This window comes from Durio zibethinus, chromosome 25 (genome assembly GCF_047325235.1).
Source record: "Durio zibethinus cultivar Kanyao isolate XHJ-2024 chromosome 25, ASM4732523v1, whole genome shotgun sequence".
NCBI lineage: Eukaryota > Viridiplantae > Streptophyta > Magnoliopsida > Malvales > Malvaceae > Durio > Durio zibethinus.
Window position 1 is genome coordinate 17,605,003 of NC_143186.1, and position 12,769 is coordinate 17,617,771.

The following is a 12,769-nucleotide window of genomic DNA, read 5'->3' on the forward strand; positions in this document are numbered from 1 at the left end:
TGTTACTAAAGATTAAGGAAGAGTTGAAAAAATAATTTGATACAGGTTTCTTGAAAATGACCAAGTATCCAGAGTGGGTAGCCAATATAGTACCAGTTCTTAAAAAAGATGAAAAAATATGAATATGTGTAGACTATCATGATTTAAATAAGGCTAGCCCAAAGTATAACTTTTTTTTACCTCATATTGACACACTGGTAGACAACACGACCAAGCATTCAATGTTCTCTTTTATATATGGGTTTTCAGGATATAACCAGATAAAGATAACTAGAGATGACATGGAAAAGACTACTTTCGTGACTATGTGAGGGACCTTTTGCTATAAAGTCATGCCCTTTGGGTTAAAGAATGCTGGGGCAACATATCAAAGAGCCATGGTGACACTTTTTCATGACATGATACATAAAGAGATTGAAGTGTATGTAGATGATATGATTGTAAAATCTCGAGAAGGTGAAGATCATGTCACCAATCTCATAAAGCTATTTGAGAGGTTGAAAAAATTTTAACTCAAGTTGAATCCAGCTAAGTGCACCTTCGGGGTAAAGTCAGGGAAGTTGCTAGGTTTTGTGGTCAGTGAAAGAAGGATTGAAATTGATCAAGATAAAATATGGGTCATTCAAAATTTGTCACCTCCAAGCACATCAAAAGAAGTTCGAGATTTTTTGGATAGATTGAACTATATATCTCAACTTATCTCTCAACTTACCTACAAATGTGATTCCATATTTAAGCTTTTTCGTAAGAACAATCCTGAAAATGGAATAAGGAATGCCAAGTGGCTTTTGATAAAATAAAGTAATACTTGTCTAATCCTTCAGTGTTGGTGCCACCTGTTCCAGGAAAACCCTTAATCTTAATCTCATAATATACGAGAATTTAATGAGATGTGTGCTAGGGCAACAAGATGAGTCTAATAGAAAGGAAAAAGCTATTTAGTATCTGAGTAAAAAATTCATAGAATACGAGTCCAATTACTCTTCATTAGAAAAAATGTATTGTGCATTAGCTTGGACTGCTAAAAGATTCAAACAGCATATGCTCTATCATACCACATGGCTCATAGTAAAATTAGATCCAATTAAATACATCTTTGGGAAGCCCTCTTTGTTTGAAAGAATTACTAGATGACAAGTAATGCTATCAGAGTATGATATTGTGTATGTAAACTAGAAAATAATTAAAGGAAATATCATGTCGAGTTTTTCGTAAATCGTGCTGCTGAAAGTTATGAGCCGATGAAATTAGAATTTTTTAATGAAGATTTGATGATTGTTTCTCAGTTAGAAAGGGAAAGGTATAAAGAGTACCATTGAAGAATGTATTTTGATGGAGCTACCAATACCTTGGGACATAAAATTTGGGCAATTTTGATTTTTTCAAAGGAGCAATACTATCCCATAACAATGAGGTTGAATTTTAATTGCACAAATAACATCGTTGAATATGAGGCATGTGTCATGGGTTTGTAAGATGCTATAGACAGAAAGGCTAAGGTATTGAAGGTGTTTAGAGATTTAGGTCTAGTTATATATCAATTGAAATGAGAATGGGAAACAAGAGATTCAAAACTCATTCTATATCGTAAGTATATTCTAGAGTTGATCAAGCAGTTTAAAGATATTCAATTTGATCATTTACCTTAAGAAAAGAATTTGATTGTTAATGCCTTGGCTACTTTAGCAGCAATGGTTCGAATTAGTGATAATGTTGACATCCAACCCATCAAGTTAGATGTCAAGAACATGCCAGCTCACTGCTTTAATGTAGAAGAAGATGATGGGAAGCCCTAGTATTATGATATCTTACAGTACATTAAGAATCAACAATACCATATCCAAGCAACAAAGAATGATAAAAGGGTCATCTGAAAACTAGCCATGAATTTCTTCTTAGATAGAGATGTTCTTTACAAAAGAAGCCATGACCAAGTATTGTTAAAGTGTGTAAATAAGGTGAGGCTAAGAAAATTATTGAAGAGGTATATAATGGAATATGTAGGGCACATACCAATGGACATATGATGACAAGACAGATCATACGACTAGGGTACTATTGGTTGACAATAGAGAGTGATTGCATTGACTATGCTAAAAAATATCATAAATACCAAATCTATGCTGATAAGATTCATGCTCTATCATCTGCGTTATATGTTTTGACATCACCCTGACCATTTTTTATGTGGGGTATGGATGTCATTGGTCCTATTACCCTAAAAGCTTTTAATGGGCATAGGTTCATTTTCATGATGATAGATTATTTCACGAAATGAGTAAAAGCAGCATCATTTGGAAGTGTGACACAATCTATAGTCTGTAAGTTTATAAAAAAAAAAATTCTTTACAGATACGAACTTTCAAAGAGAACCATTTCAAACAATGTAAAGAATCTAAATAGTAAGATGATGCAAGAAATATATGCCCAGTATAAGATTAAACATCATAATTCAGCGTCATACCGTCCAAAAATGAATGAGGCAGTAGAGGCAGCTAATAAGAATATAAAAAGAATTCTTGAGAAGATGACTGAAACCTTAAAGATTGGCATGAGAAGTTACCATTTGCATTGCATGCTTATTGGACATCAGTGCGTACCTCTACTGGGGCAATCCCATTTTCTTTGGTTTATAGGATGGAAGTCGTATTGCCAGTGAAAGTAAAGATCCCATCCTTAAGGGTTTTAAAAGAAGTTGAACTAGAAGAGGCTGAGTGGATTCAAGAACGCTATGAACAATTGAATCTCATTAAAGAAAAGAGATTGACAGCATTATGCCATTGTGAGCTATATAAAAAATGAATGATGAGGGCTCATGACAAAAAGTCTGACCTCATTGTTTCTGAGATGGAGAGTTGGTCTTAAAAAGAATTCTTCCAAATCAACATGATAATAAAAAGAAATAGACCCCGAATTGGGAAAAGGTCATATGTGGTGAAATGAGCTTTCTCGAATTGAGCATTGATACTGATAGAGATGAATGAAAATGATTTACCCCATTTCTATAAATTTTGATACTGTGAAGAAATACTATGCTTAAAAAAAAGAAAGAAAAAATACAAAATGAAAAATAAAAAAAAATAAAAAAAAAATGAAAAAGGAAGACTCAAGGCAAAAATTTGAAAATGGGTGATTTGAGTCATAGGGGGTCATCTAACTTGAAAACGTAAAAGGGCAACTTAGATGAGAAAAATACAGCATCGAATTTGAAAGCTCATTAGCATAGAGGCTAGCATATTCTGAGAAGCTCTAAGTTGTTAAGTGCATCAGATGGTTGAGTTTTCAAAAAGACTTTAAGATGTGTTATCATTTTTGGGCTTTACTTTCCCTATACCCATTTTTGTAATTATTTCATTACCTAGAGTTTTTCAGCATTTTTGCTAATAAAAGACATTTTACTTTATTCTTTATGTGTCTCTACTGTTGATTATTTCCTAACCATCCTTATTCTTTTCTCTTTAATACCTTACAATGGAAGAAATGTGTGAATGTATTCTTACTTTTGAAATTGAAATAGTGATTAATAAATAAATAACAACATGAAAGATTTCTATATTACATTGGAAAGGTTAAGAGTGATAAAGGCAAATTTAAGATGTTCAGTTCCTAATAAGGACACATATTTGAAAGGAAATTTCTTGCAAAAAGAATTTAAGAATTAAATGAAAAAATGATTACGAGCTACGCTGACTTGATCTTTGTAGAACAAAGGGTTTGAGGCCCAAGAAAAAGCTTGAGAAACTTGAGTACCATAACTAAATGGGAATTAATTAGCTAGCATTTGTATAGCATGCATTGAATTTTACACGTATTATATTTTGCATAGCATATACTACATTCAAGTAATCATAGTGCATAAGTTCAAAAAGCAGGGGTATTCTAGGATCCCCACATGAAGAAGATGGATGTAAAGACTTTTTAATTTTTTAGTTTTGTTTGAGAAAAAGCTTGTGAGGTAAGTTTTTAACCTTTGAAAAAGGATATCTCTTGGTATCATGATCGATTTGTAAGACCTTTGGGCATAATTTCTTGAAATTCCTTAAAACATGATCTTTGATTCCTTTGGACATGATTGTTAAGGAGTATTTATTTATTCTCAAAGTCCGTTGCCTCTATTCAGAGGAGCCATTTATTTTTCAAAGTCCATTGCCTTTATTCAAATGAGCCATTTATTTTTCAAAGTTCGTTATTTTTCAAAGTTCGTTGCCTCTATTCAGAGAAGTCATTTATTTTCAAAGTCTGTTGCCTCTATTCAGAGGAACCATTTATTTTTAAAGTCTATTGCTTCTATTTGGAGGAGTTTTGTTAAAAAAAAAGCATAAATTTGTTGGGATGCCCATGAGCAGGGTGTTTACGTTTTTGCACAATTCCTGTGTTCATAGAAAATGTGCAAAGAGGGGCAACTATAGACATCTTAATTTGTTCAGGCCAAGGCTTGGGCCCATTAGGCTTGATTCAATAGGGGCTAAGCCTAAGCCCATTGGGCTTAGCTCAGTTCTAGCCCAATTTTAGTTTTAATTTTTAGTTTTAATTTTTTATTATTATTATTATTATTTTTATTATTTTTATAATTTTTATAATTTTTTTATTTTCGTTATTTTATTTTTATTTTATTATTTTTTTGTTCGAAATTGAAGCTTTAATTTCTGTTTCCTTCTGGAATAGGGGCTGGTAGAGTTGGACTGGGATTCAATCCTTGAATCCCAATCAAAAAGGGAATAGAAATTCATCAAAAATTATTTATGATCAATGCTTATAAATAGAGGCTCAAACAGAAACATATGGAGGGAAATTAGAGGGGAATCAAATAGAAATAAGAGAGGAAAATAGAGAGGAAATAGAAGTTAAAAAAGGTTATAGGTGTTAGAAACTACTTTAGGAGTTTTTTGATTTTTTTGAAGGTTTTTTTTGAAAAATTTTTGAAAATTTTTCAGAGTCCGGTGAAATTTTTCGACGAGATTCAAGTTTTTTGGCGATATTTTAGGCCAACTTTGAAGTTTTTGAAGGGTTTTTCCAGATTTCGGTAGACATTCAACCGAAATCTAGATTCTGTTTAGAAAGAAGGAGGGAAAAAAAAAAGAGGAGAGAGAGGGAAGAACTTTTTGCGATAAAAATAAAGGTTGGAGCTTTTTATACTTGCTGAAAATGATGTCGTTTTGGCGTTACTATTCTCAAATGATCCATGCATTTTGAAATCAGGCGACCCGACCCGAGTGTCAACCTGCGTTGACCCGAGTGCTAGCCAATCCTTAGAGCCAAGTTGAGCCGACTTCTCCGAGTCGCGTTTTCGAGCCACCTTTTCTGTCTTGAGCCGAGCCGTTTTCCAGCCCAAGCCGAGTTGATTTCATTTTTTTTTTGGTGTTTTCTTATTTATTTTATTTAAGCATTTTATTTATTTATTTCTATTAGTTTTTTATTAAATTAAAATAAAAAAAGATAATAATAAAAAAATAAAATTTTGGAATAAATATTATCCAATGATGGAATTTATAAAAATTTCAAATGATAAATTTTTATAAAATTCCTAGGTGAGAAATTTTATCTAAGTTTGTCCTAAATGGTGGAATAATTTAGATAAAATTTCAATAACAATAATTAATATTTATTTTCAAACAAACAAAAATTAACAAATTAAAAATTAAAAAAACATAAAAAATTAAAAAATTTTAGAATTAAATACAAATTATCCAATGATAAGATTTTTTTAAAAATTTCAAATGGTAAATTTTCTAAGAACTCTCTATGTGAGAAATTTTATTTAAGTTTGGCTCAAATCGTGAAATAATTTAGATAAAATTTCAATAAAAGTAATTGTATTCTCTTCCAAATAAAATCTGGATTGTAAATATTTGATAATTATCTAAAGATGAGATTCTTAAAAATTTCAAATGGTAAATTTTTAAGAAATCTCTAGGTAAGAAATTTTCTCTAAATTTGGCCCAAATTGTGGAATAATTTAGATAAAAAATTTTAATAAAAGTAATTATTATTATTTTCTTTCCAAAGAAAAAATAATAATAAAAAGAATTTCTAAATAGGCCTAAATGGTGAAAATTTTAAAAATTCAAAAAAAATATTTCTAATTTGGCCTAAATTGTGAAATAATTAGATATATTCAACAAAAAAATGAATGATAATAATAAATAATAATAATCAAACCTTTTTCCGATGATGGAGCCTTTTCAAGATATCTAAATTGGATTCTTGAATACTCTTAAGGTGAAAAAATATTTTTTTAAGAAATCTACATAGAAGAATCTTATGAATTATTTCAAATATTTGACATTAAAATTTGAAACCATTAGACTCAAAACCTTAGGATAAATTCAAAATAATATGGTACAATCATTCAGATGGACATGTAAGGGTGCTATAACCTTCCTCACATGTAACCGACTCCCGAACCTTATTTTGGTTAGTAGATTTAAATCTATTCTTTTAGGGATCCTTAGTCAAGCTTAGGAGTTTCCTATGATGATAGATTCTTTAAGTGACCAATCACACTTAAAAAAAAAGATTAGTGACGACTTCATTCATTTATTAAATCTAACTATAAATTTTTGAACTATATGTTATGACAATTTATCTAAAAATTTTTAGACTCTGTTTAGTTCATGAAAATTTTGAAAAGAAAATATAAGGTATCAAAGAAATTTTTTTTAAAAAAAATGAAAATTGAAAAATTGAAATTTCTCATTGTGTTTGGATGAGAAGGAAAATATCAAGTTGCTGAAGGTGACTAGAAAACAAAAAGAAACAAAATAAGATTAGACAAAGCTACCATCAATTGGAAATAGTAATTAATCATAACTATGATCATTAATAATTTGCTAATATTTTTCAAAAGAAAATTAATGCACATCTTTCATTTTCAACAAGTTTTCGAAAAAAAAAAAAAAAAAAAAACAGAAATCATGTGACCATAGTCAAACATATCTTTCATTTGTCAAACATTGAACTTTCAAGCTCCATTCATGGCCCATTGTATTGATACTTTGAAGGAATTGAAAGTCTAGACTCACCGGAGGTGTCTGCCGGTTGGAGTGATTAAGAATTTGATTGGATGAATAGTGAGATTAATATTTATGAAATTAAAAATAATAATAAATGTGAAATTAATTATTATAGTGATGAGATTAAAAATAATAATAAAATATATGTTTGGATGTAAATAAATGACCGTTAAAATAAATTATCATTAAAAATATTAAAAGAATTAAAAAATAAATGATCATTAAAAATATTAATTATAAAATTATATGTAATAAAATTTTAAAGTATTTAGTATTTACAATTAATAAATATTAAAAAATTTATTAAATTATTTTTTGAAATTAAATAATAGTTTTTGTTAATAAATAATTAACATTTATTTATTAATTTATTATATAATAAAATTTATTTATTATATTAAATTAATACAATTATTTTTATAATTTTTAAATAAAAATCAAAATTAAAATTTAAAAGGATAATTTTATCTTTACAACTCAGTTCGAAGGACAAAAAGGTAAAAAAATATAAATAAAATACCCACGGAGAATGACTGGAACAAAATTCTCCGGTGATTAATCGGTGATAATCGCTCCATAACATGGACACCCAAACGAGTTTTCAGTCTGTATGTCCCATCTTTTCATGCAAACCGCACTCCTACTGGGAGTTTGGTCGATTCGAAATGCACCCTAAAAGTTCTTAAGATGTGAAGGCTTTTGGCTTGTTGTTTGAGCGAAATGTCAGACCTGGATTTTCTTTTTTTTTTTTGCAATTTTTTTACACAAAGTTGGGAAATTTTTTGTTAGAAATTTTACTTTACATTTTTTAAAATGAATTTTCTTCGTCTTTTCTCCAATAAACAAAAAAATATATTATAACAAATATAAGTTGGAATGGAAAATCAATATAGAAAAAGCCAAATCAACAAAGTCAAGATGATGTTTCAAGAAACTGATGATAATAATTAATTTACGGACCACAAGAAAATGACTTAAAACCAAGCTACACTTTGTCCATTTTGATCAGTAGCATGGCTTTTGATTTTCCAATTTTCTATTTCTCACATACGCACAAGATGTACCAAACATAAAACATGTGGCCCTGACAAGAGAAGCTTCAAGTGGCACACAACAATCTGAATCATAGAAAAAAACAGCCAATTCTTTGCCTGTTATGTAGTATCTCCATTCTCCAGCTATAAATAAATGACATTATCCCCTCTTGACCTTCATATTTCTTGTCTCGTAATATGCACCAAATGATCATCATTACAAATTACTATTCTTTTAGAAATTAGTAAAAAGCAAGTCTGGTTTTGTTAAAGGAAATTTATTTTAGGAACATATAACAGGTTTTACTGTGATGGAAACCAGGTGCCATAATGTATAATTTATGGACCTGAGGAGATTAGTCTAAGATAAAAATATGAAGGAGTATGCAAAATCGTTGCAGAAAGGAGATTAGTATAAGATAAAACCTGAAGAGACCCGTATTAAAAGAAAAATAGAACATTAAACCTGATAACTAGAAAATATAGTGAAGAAAAAAAAATTATCCGACAGATAACAAGATCATAAGAACGAAAGAGAAAGATCAGCAACAACACAACGAAAAAAAAAAAAAAAAGAGAAAGATCAGCTGGAAACAACTCACCAATCATGCAGCCGCCAAAAAACAAGGCTTGAACAAGCCCAACCTTGTACTTATCCCCACAAACCAATCCCCACTGAGCGACGGTGGAGCTTCCTGAACCACCTTTCCATTCCCAAGACCCTGGTTCAAGCCCACAAACACTTTTCTCCTTCTCATCACAGGCTGATCCTGACCCTTTTGTACAACGCCAAGCAGGTTCCTGGTCTGCAAATATCATGACCATGGTATGGAAAGCTTCTAGAGCCCGTGCGAGGCTTGTTAAAACAAAGTGTCTCAATTGCCAGGACCCGAATTCTCCGCAGTATATTTGTAACATGTCGTCTATGCAAAGCTTATGGGGTTCGGATCTGACCTGCAAATATCATGACCATGGTATGGAAAGCTTCTAGAGCCCGTGCGAGGCTTGTTAAAACAAAGTGTCTGAATTGCCAGGACCCGAATTCTCCGCAGTATATTTGTAACATGTCGTCTATGCAAAGCTTATGGGGTTCGGATCCGGGTCCGGATTCCCATCCGGAGTCTTTGGATGGAAGGAGTAAGGGTGACTCCAATAAGGAGCCATGGCTACTGGGATCCGATCCTGTCAAGGTAGCCATAACTACGGTGTGTTTGTCTTTCTAGTTTTTCCTGGTTACCTACGGAAATTAGTGGTTTTTATTCGCATGAACTCTACGTATAGGGAAGTTCCCTACCTTGGTTTGTGACTAGGTGTAATGATTTGTGGGTTTGACACGTGGAGGTTATCTAATCATTGATTTGGGGAAGATACACGTGTAATTGGGAATACACATTTTTATGTATTTTTTTCCTACAGGAAAGTGTTTGATTTTAATATTATTTTAATTTTCATGTATTTGTCTGATACAAAGATTAAGTGTTAAAGAGGCTGATGAAAAGATAAACTGTCTCACTATTTTATCAATAGATGAGTGGAAACATGCATTGAATCTCTAAAATCAGCTTTTGACACCCAACCGGTAAATTAAAAAGTGATTGGAAATTGTTATAAGAGTTCAAGATAAAGTGGAATTTCTTTTGTTTATTAAACAAGGCATTACTGTTTAATCATGAAAATCCACGTTCATTTACGAAAAAAAAATTCACTTTCAAAATCATTATCTTAAAGGAAGAAAATATTAGTTTCGTTGACTAAGATTGACACCTTGGGGAGGTGATGTGACATTTATTTGGTATGTTCCAAACTTCTCGACTAGATTCAATTGAATAATTTTTTTTTTATTTGGATGAAATTTCATTGGTAGTGATAAAGCAATGAAAGTGAAATATGAAGTTTCAAGTTCCCTTTCATATAATAGAGTGATGCGTATGTTTCATTATGAACTTCTAAAACAGTAGTAGGTGGTACATTTATGAAGCACGCAAGATTTGGTCCTAACATTCTTAACTTTTTTCTATTTTTTTTTTAATTTCTAAACTGTGATACTTTATGTTAAAAACAAAAACCAGCTGTCATGTTGGCAAGCTACTTTGTCACATGAGTTCGATTATAAATGGTTTTATTTCTCATGTGACTATAATAAAATTCAGAACGAAATGTAAGTTTTCAAATCAAGATCTTGATACTAAATTATGAAAAGGAGAAGTAGAAATGTCCTCATAACTCATTAATTGTAATCGTGATAAGCAAAAATTGATACAAAAATCATATTAAATATGATAATTTGAAACACGATATAATAATATGATATGAAAATAATACGAATAAAAAATATAAAGATAACATTATTTAAAATTAAAAAAAATTATAAATAAGTTTAATAAAATAAAAAAATTATATATATATTTTTATAGACATAAACTATGATACATGATTTTCATATAAAATACGATAAAATATAATATTTTATATGAAAGATAACGCAAATTATTATATTTAAATCATATTCCCTTCGGTTTGTTAGTAAGTGTTACTAATTGTATTTATTTCGGGACTCAATCCTTTAGTTAATAGAATTCAATATCATCCTCTTTGACCATGTTATAATAGTTTTTCAGATTAGGCTCAAATCTAACTCTATCTTCTAATCAAATGCTAATCTTGGCACTGAAGACCTATATATTATGCATTGTGGCATTGAAACATTGGATTTTGCGAAGTATCTTATTGATTTATAACGAGGAACACTTATCAATTACAAATAACTTGAAAAATGATGGAACTTGATATTTTCCATTCTAGAATAATCTTAGCTTTGAATTGTGATACTCTCTTATTAGAAAAAAAAAAAGAATGTTGAGAATAGATGTTTAATTAGCTAAATAAACTTTAGGCAAAACCCATCAGCTAAAGTAAAAGCTTATTCACAGAACAAGAAAGGTTTATGGCCCATGGAAAACCCATTTCCAAACTAATTTACCCATAAAACATTGTTATCTAAAGCCCATATTTGTAAACGTCAACAAAAATATTGTCCGATAAACCCAAAGGCCCAATTTTCAACTTCCTTGAGCTACCTGTCTCTTTGCTAGCTTGGGCCAAGTAATAGTAGCAACTAGCAAAGACAATTCTGTATCTGAAATTTCTTTATTCATGCTTGTTCAAACAAAGATTCTGATACTGAATTATAGAAAGGAGAAGTAGTCCCCAAAACCCATTAATTGCAATTAGGAGGAGCAAAAGTTGGCACAAAGGTCATTTTCCTGGGAGAAGATCCTCTCCACTGTTTAAAAATCAATGAAAGTTTTTACTATTTCATCTAAAGATGATAAATACACTTTCAACTAAGTATATGGTGAATATTTGTTTAAATTATTTTTATTTTTTAAATTAATTTTTTAATTTTATATTTAATTTAAAATTATGAAATTTCAACCATAAATTTAGTTTGAAATATATTTATTGTCTTTAGATGAAATAGTAGAAATACACATCGGTCCCACTTACTTAAAAAGATAAAAGAAATTAAACATATATAGAATGACACAAAGGTGCAATACATTCTAATATTAGAAAGAGAAATCACTCTGAGAATGAATTGTCTTTATCTCATATATAACACCAAAAGATTTCAATTCTTGGCAGCTCGGACAATTTTGTTCTTTTAGTTTCTTATTTATTTATTCTATATGTAAATTCTTGGATCTTCAAAGTGGGGTTGGATCAATGAGCAATGAAGTGATTCCGCACTTGACAACATTTCCAACGTGTGTGTACCCATCTCCATCCTTGTAGAGGAAATCCATCACCCTTGCAAGGTTGAGAATTCGTGTGAGGATAGGCATTGGGACCCAAGGCGTCGGCCTAAGTACCAACTCCTGGTTTATATCCTTCCAAGCATTCTCAATTTCCTTGTTCAACTCACTGCATGCATTTTCTTCTGAAACTCCATGCTGTTTCATGTAGCATTCAACGGCCGATGCAACATGCCCTCTCTCCTGCTCAAACTGTATAATCATAATATTTCTAAATAAATATATGGGAAAATGAATTCTTATAATACTTTGCACCAATTAGAAGCTTTAATTTTTCACAATTCTATTTGATTTTCATTGATAAAATACATGATTTTATTCTTATTCATTAATTATGATAGAAAATACGTTATACTAGTTTTTTTTTTTTTTTTTTCATATTAAGCAATATCGAAAAAAGTAAAAAATAAATAACACGTAGTCAATTAATTATGTGATTTGTCAAAAAATGTTAAAACTTTTAATTTTATTGATTAAAATTTTATTTTTGATCATTTCAAATATAAAAAATGATATAAAAGAAAAAGATAGATACATGATGCAACTTGTGTGAACCAATATCGTCCATGAGACGGGCAATTACTGAAGAAGCTTTAATGATTTTAGGGTTGCTAGATGCCCAATCAAATATCTCCTTTGTCACAATGTCTCCCATTCCAACAAAAGATGTGATAGCAAACATGATGTAGCCAGCAGATACTAATCCATTTATCATGTATTCCTCCACCGATGGTACGTAGTTTTCATGGTACCATTTGGCCTCAACGAAATACGATTGCGATAATTGTTTCATCTGAGAAATGAAAAGGTCAAGGAATCTATATTATTATCAGCTTGTGGTCCAAATAATTTTTTATGTAAGATTCTCTTTATTTTTTTTTTGTCATTTTAAACGATATTTTTTGAG

The 12,769-nt window shown here is 30.4% G+C and overlaps 1 protein-coding gene across 1 annotated transcript; it reads right to left on the reverse strand.

Annotated features, from left to right (window-relative positions):
• Positions 1–11,699: 11,699 nt before the first annotated feature.
• On the reverse strand, positions 11,700–12,655 carry LOC149511715 (sesquiterpene synthase 2-like). Its single transcript, XM_089754520.1, has 2 exons — positions 12,398–12,655; positions 11,700–12,045 (listed from the first exon to the last, which is right to left on the reverse strand). Exons 1-2 carry the CDS (start codon positions 12,653–12,655, stop codon positions 11,755–11,757), a joined length of 549 nt encoding a protein of 182 aa, XP_089610646.1. The 3' UTR covers positions 11,700–11,754.
• Positions 12,656–12,769: the final 114 nt, after the last annotated feature.

Bases quoted from the DNA above. Each gene is read 5' to 3' on its own strand.
- LOC149511715 (XM_089754520.1), bottom strand. From the start codon at position 12,655: ATGAAACAATTATCGCAATCGTATTTCGTTGAGGCCAAATGGTACCAT. The intron at 12,046-12,397 runs GTATCTATCTTT...CAGTTTGAGCAG, and splicing joins GTTCACACAAGTTGCATCAT to GAGAGAGGGCATGTTGCATC.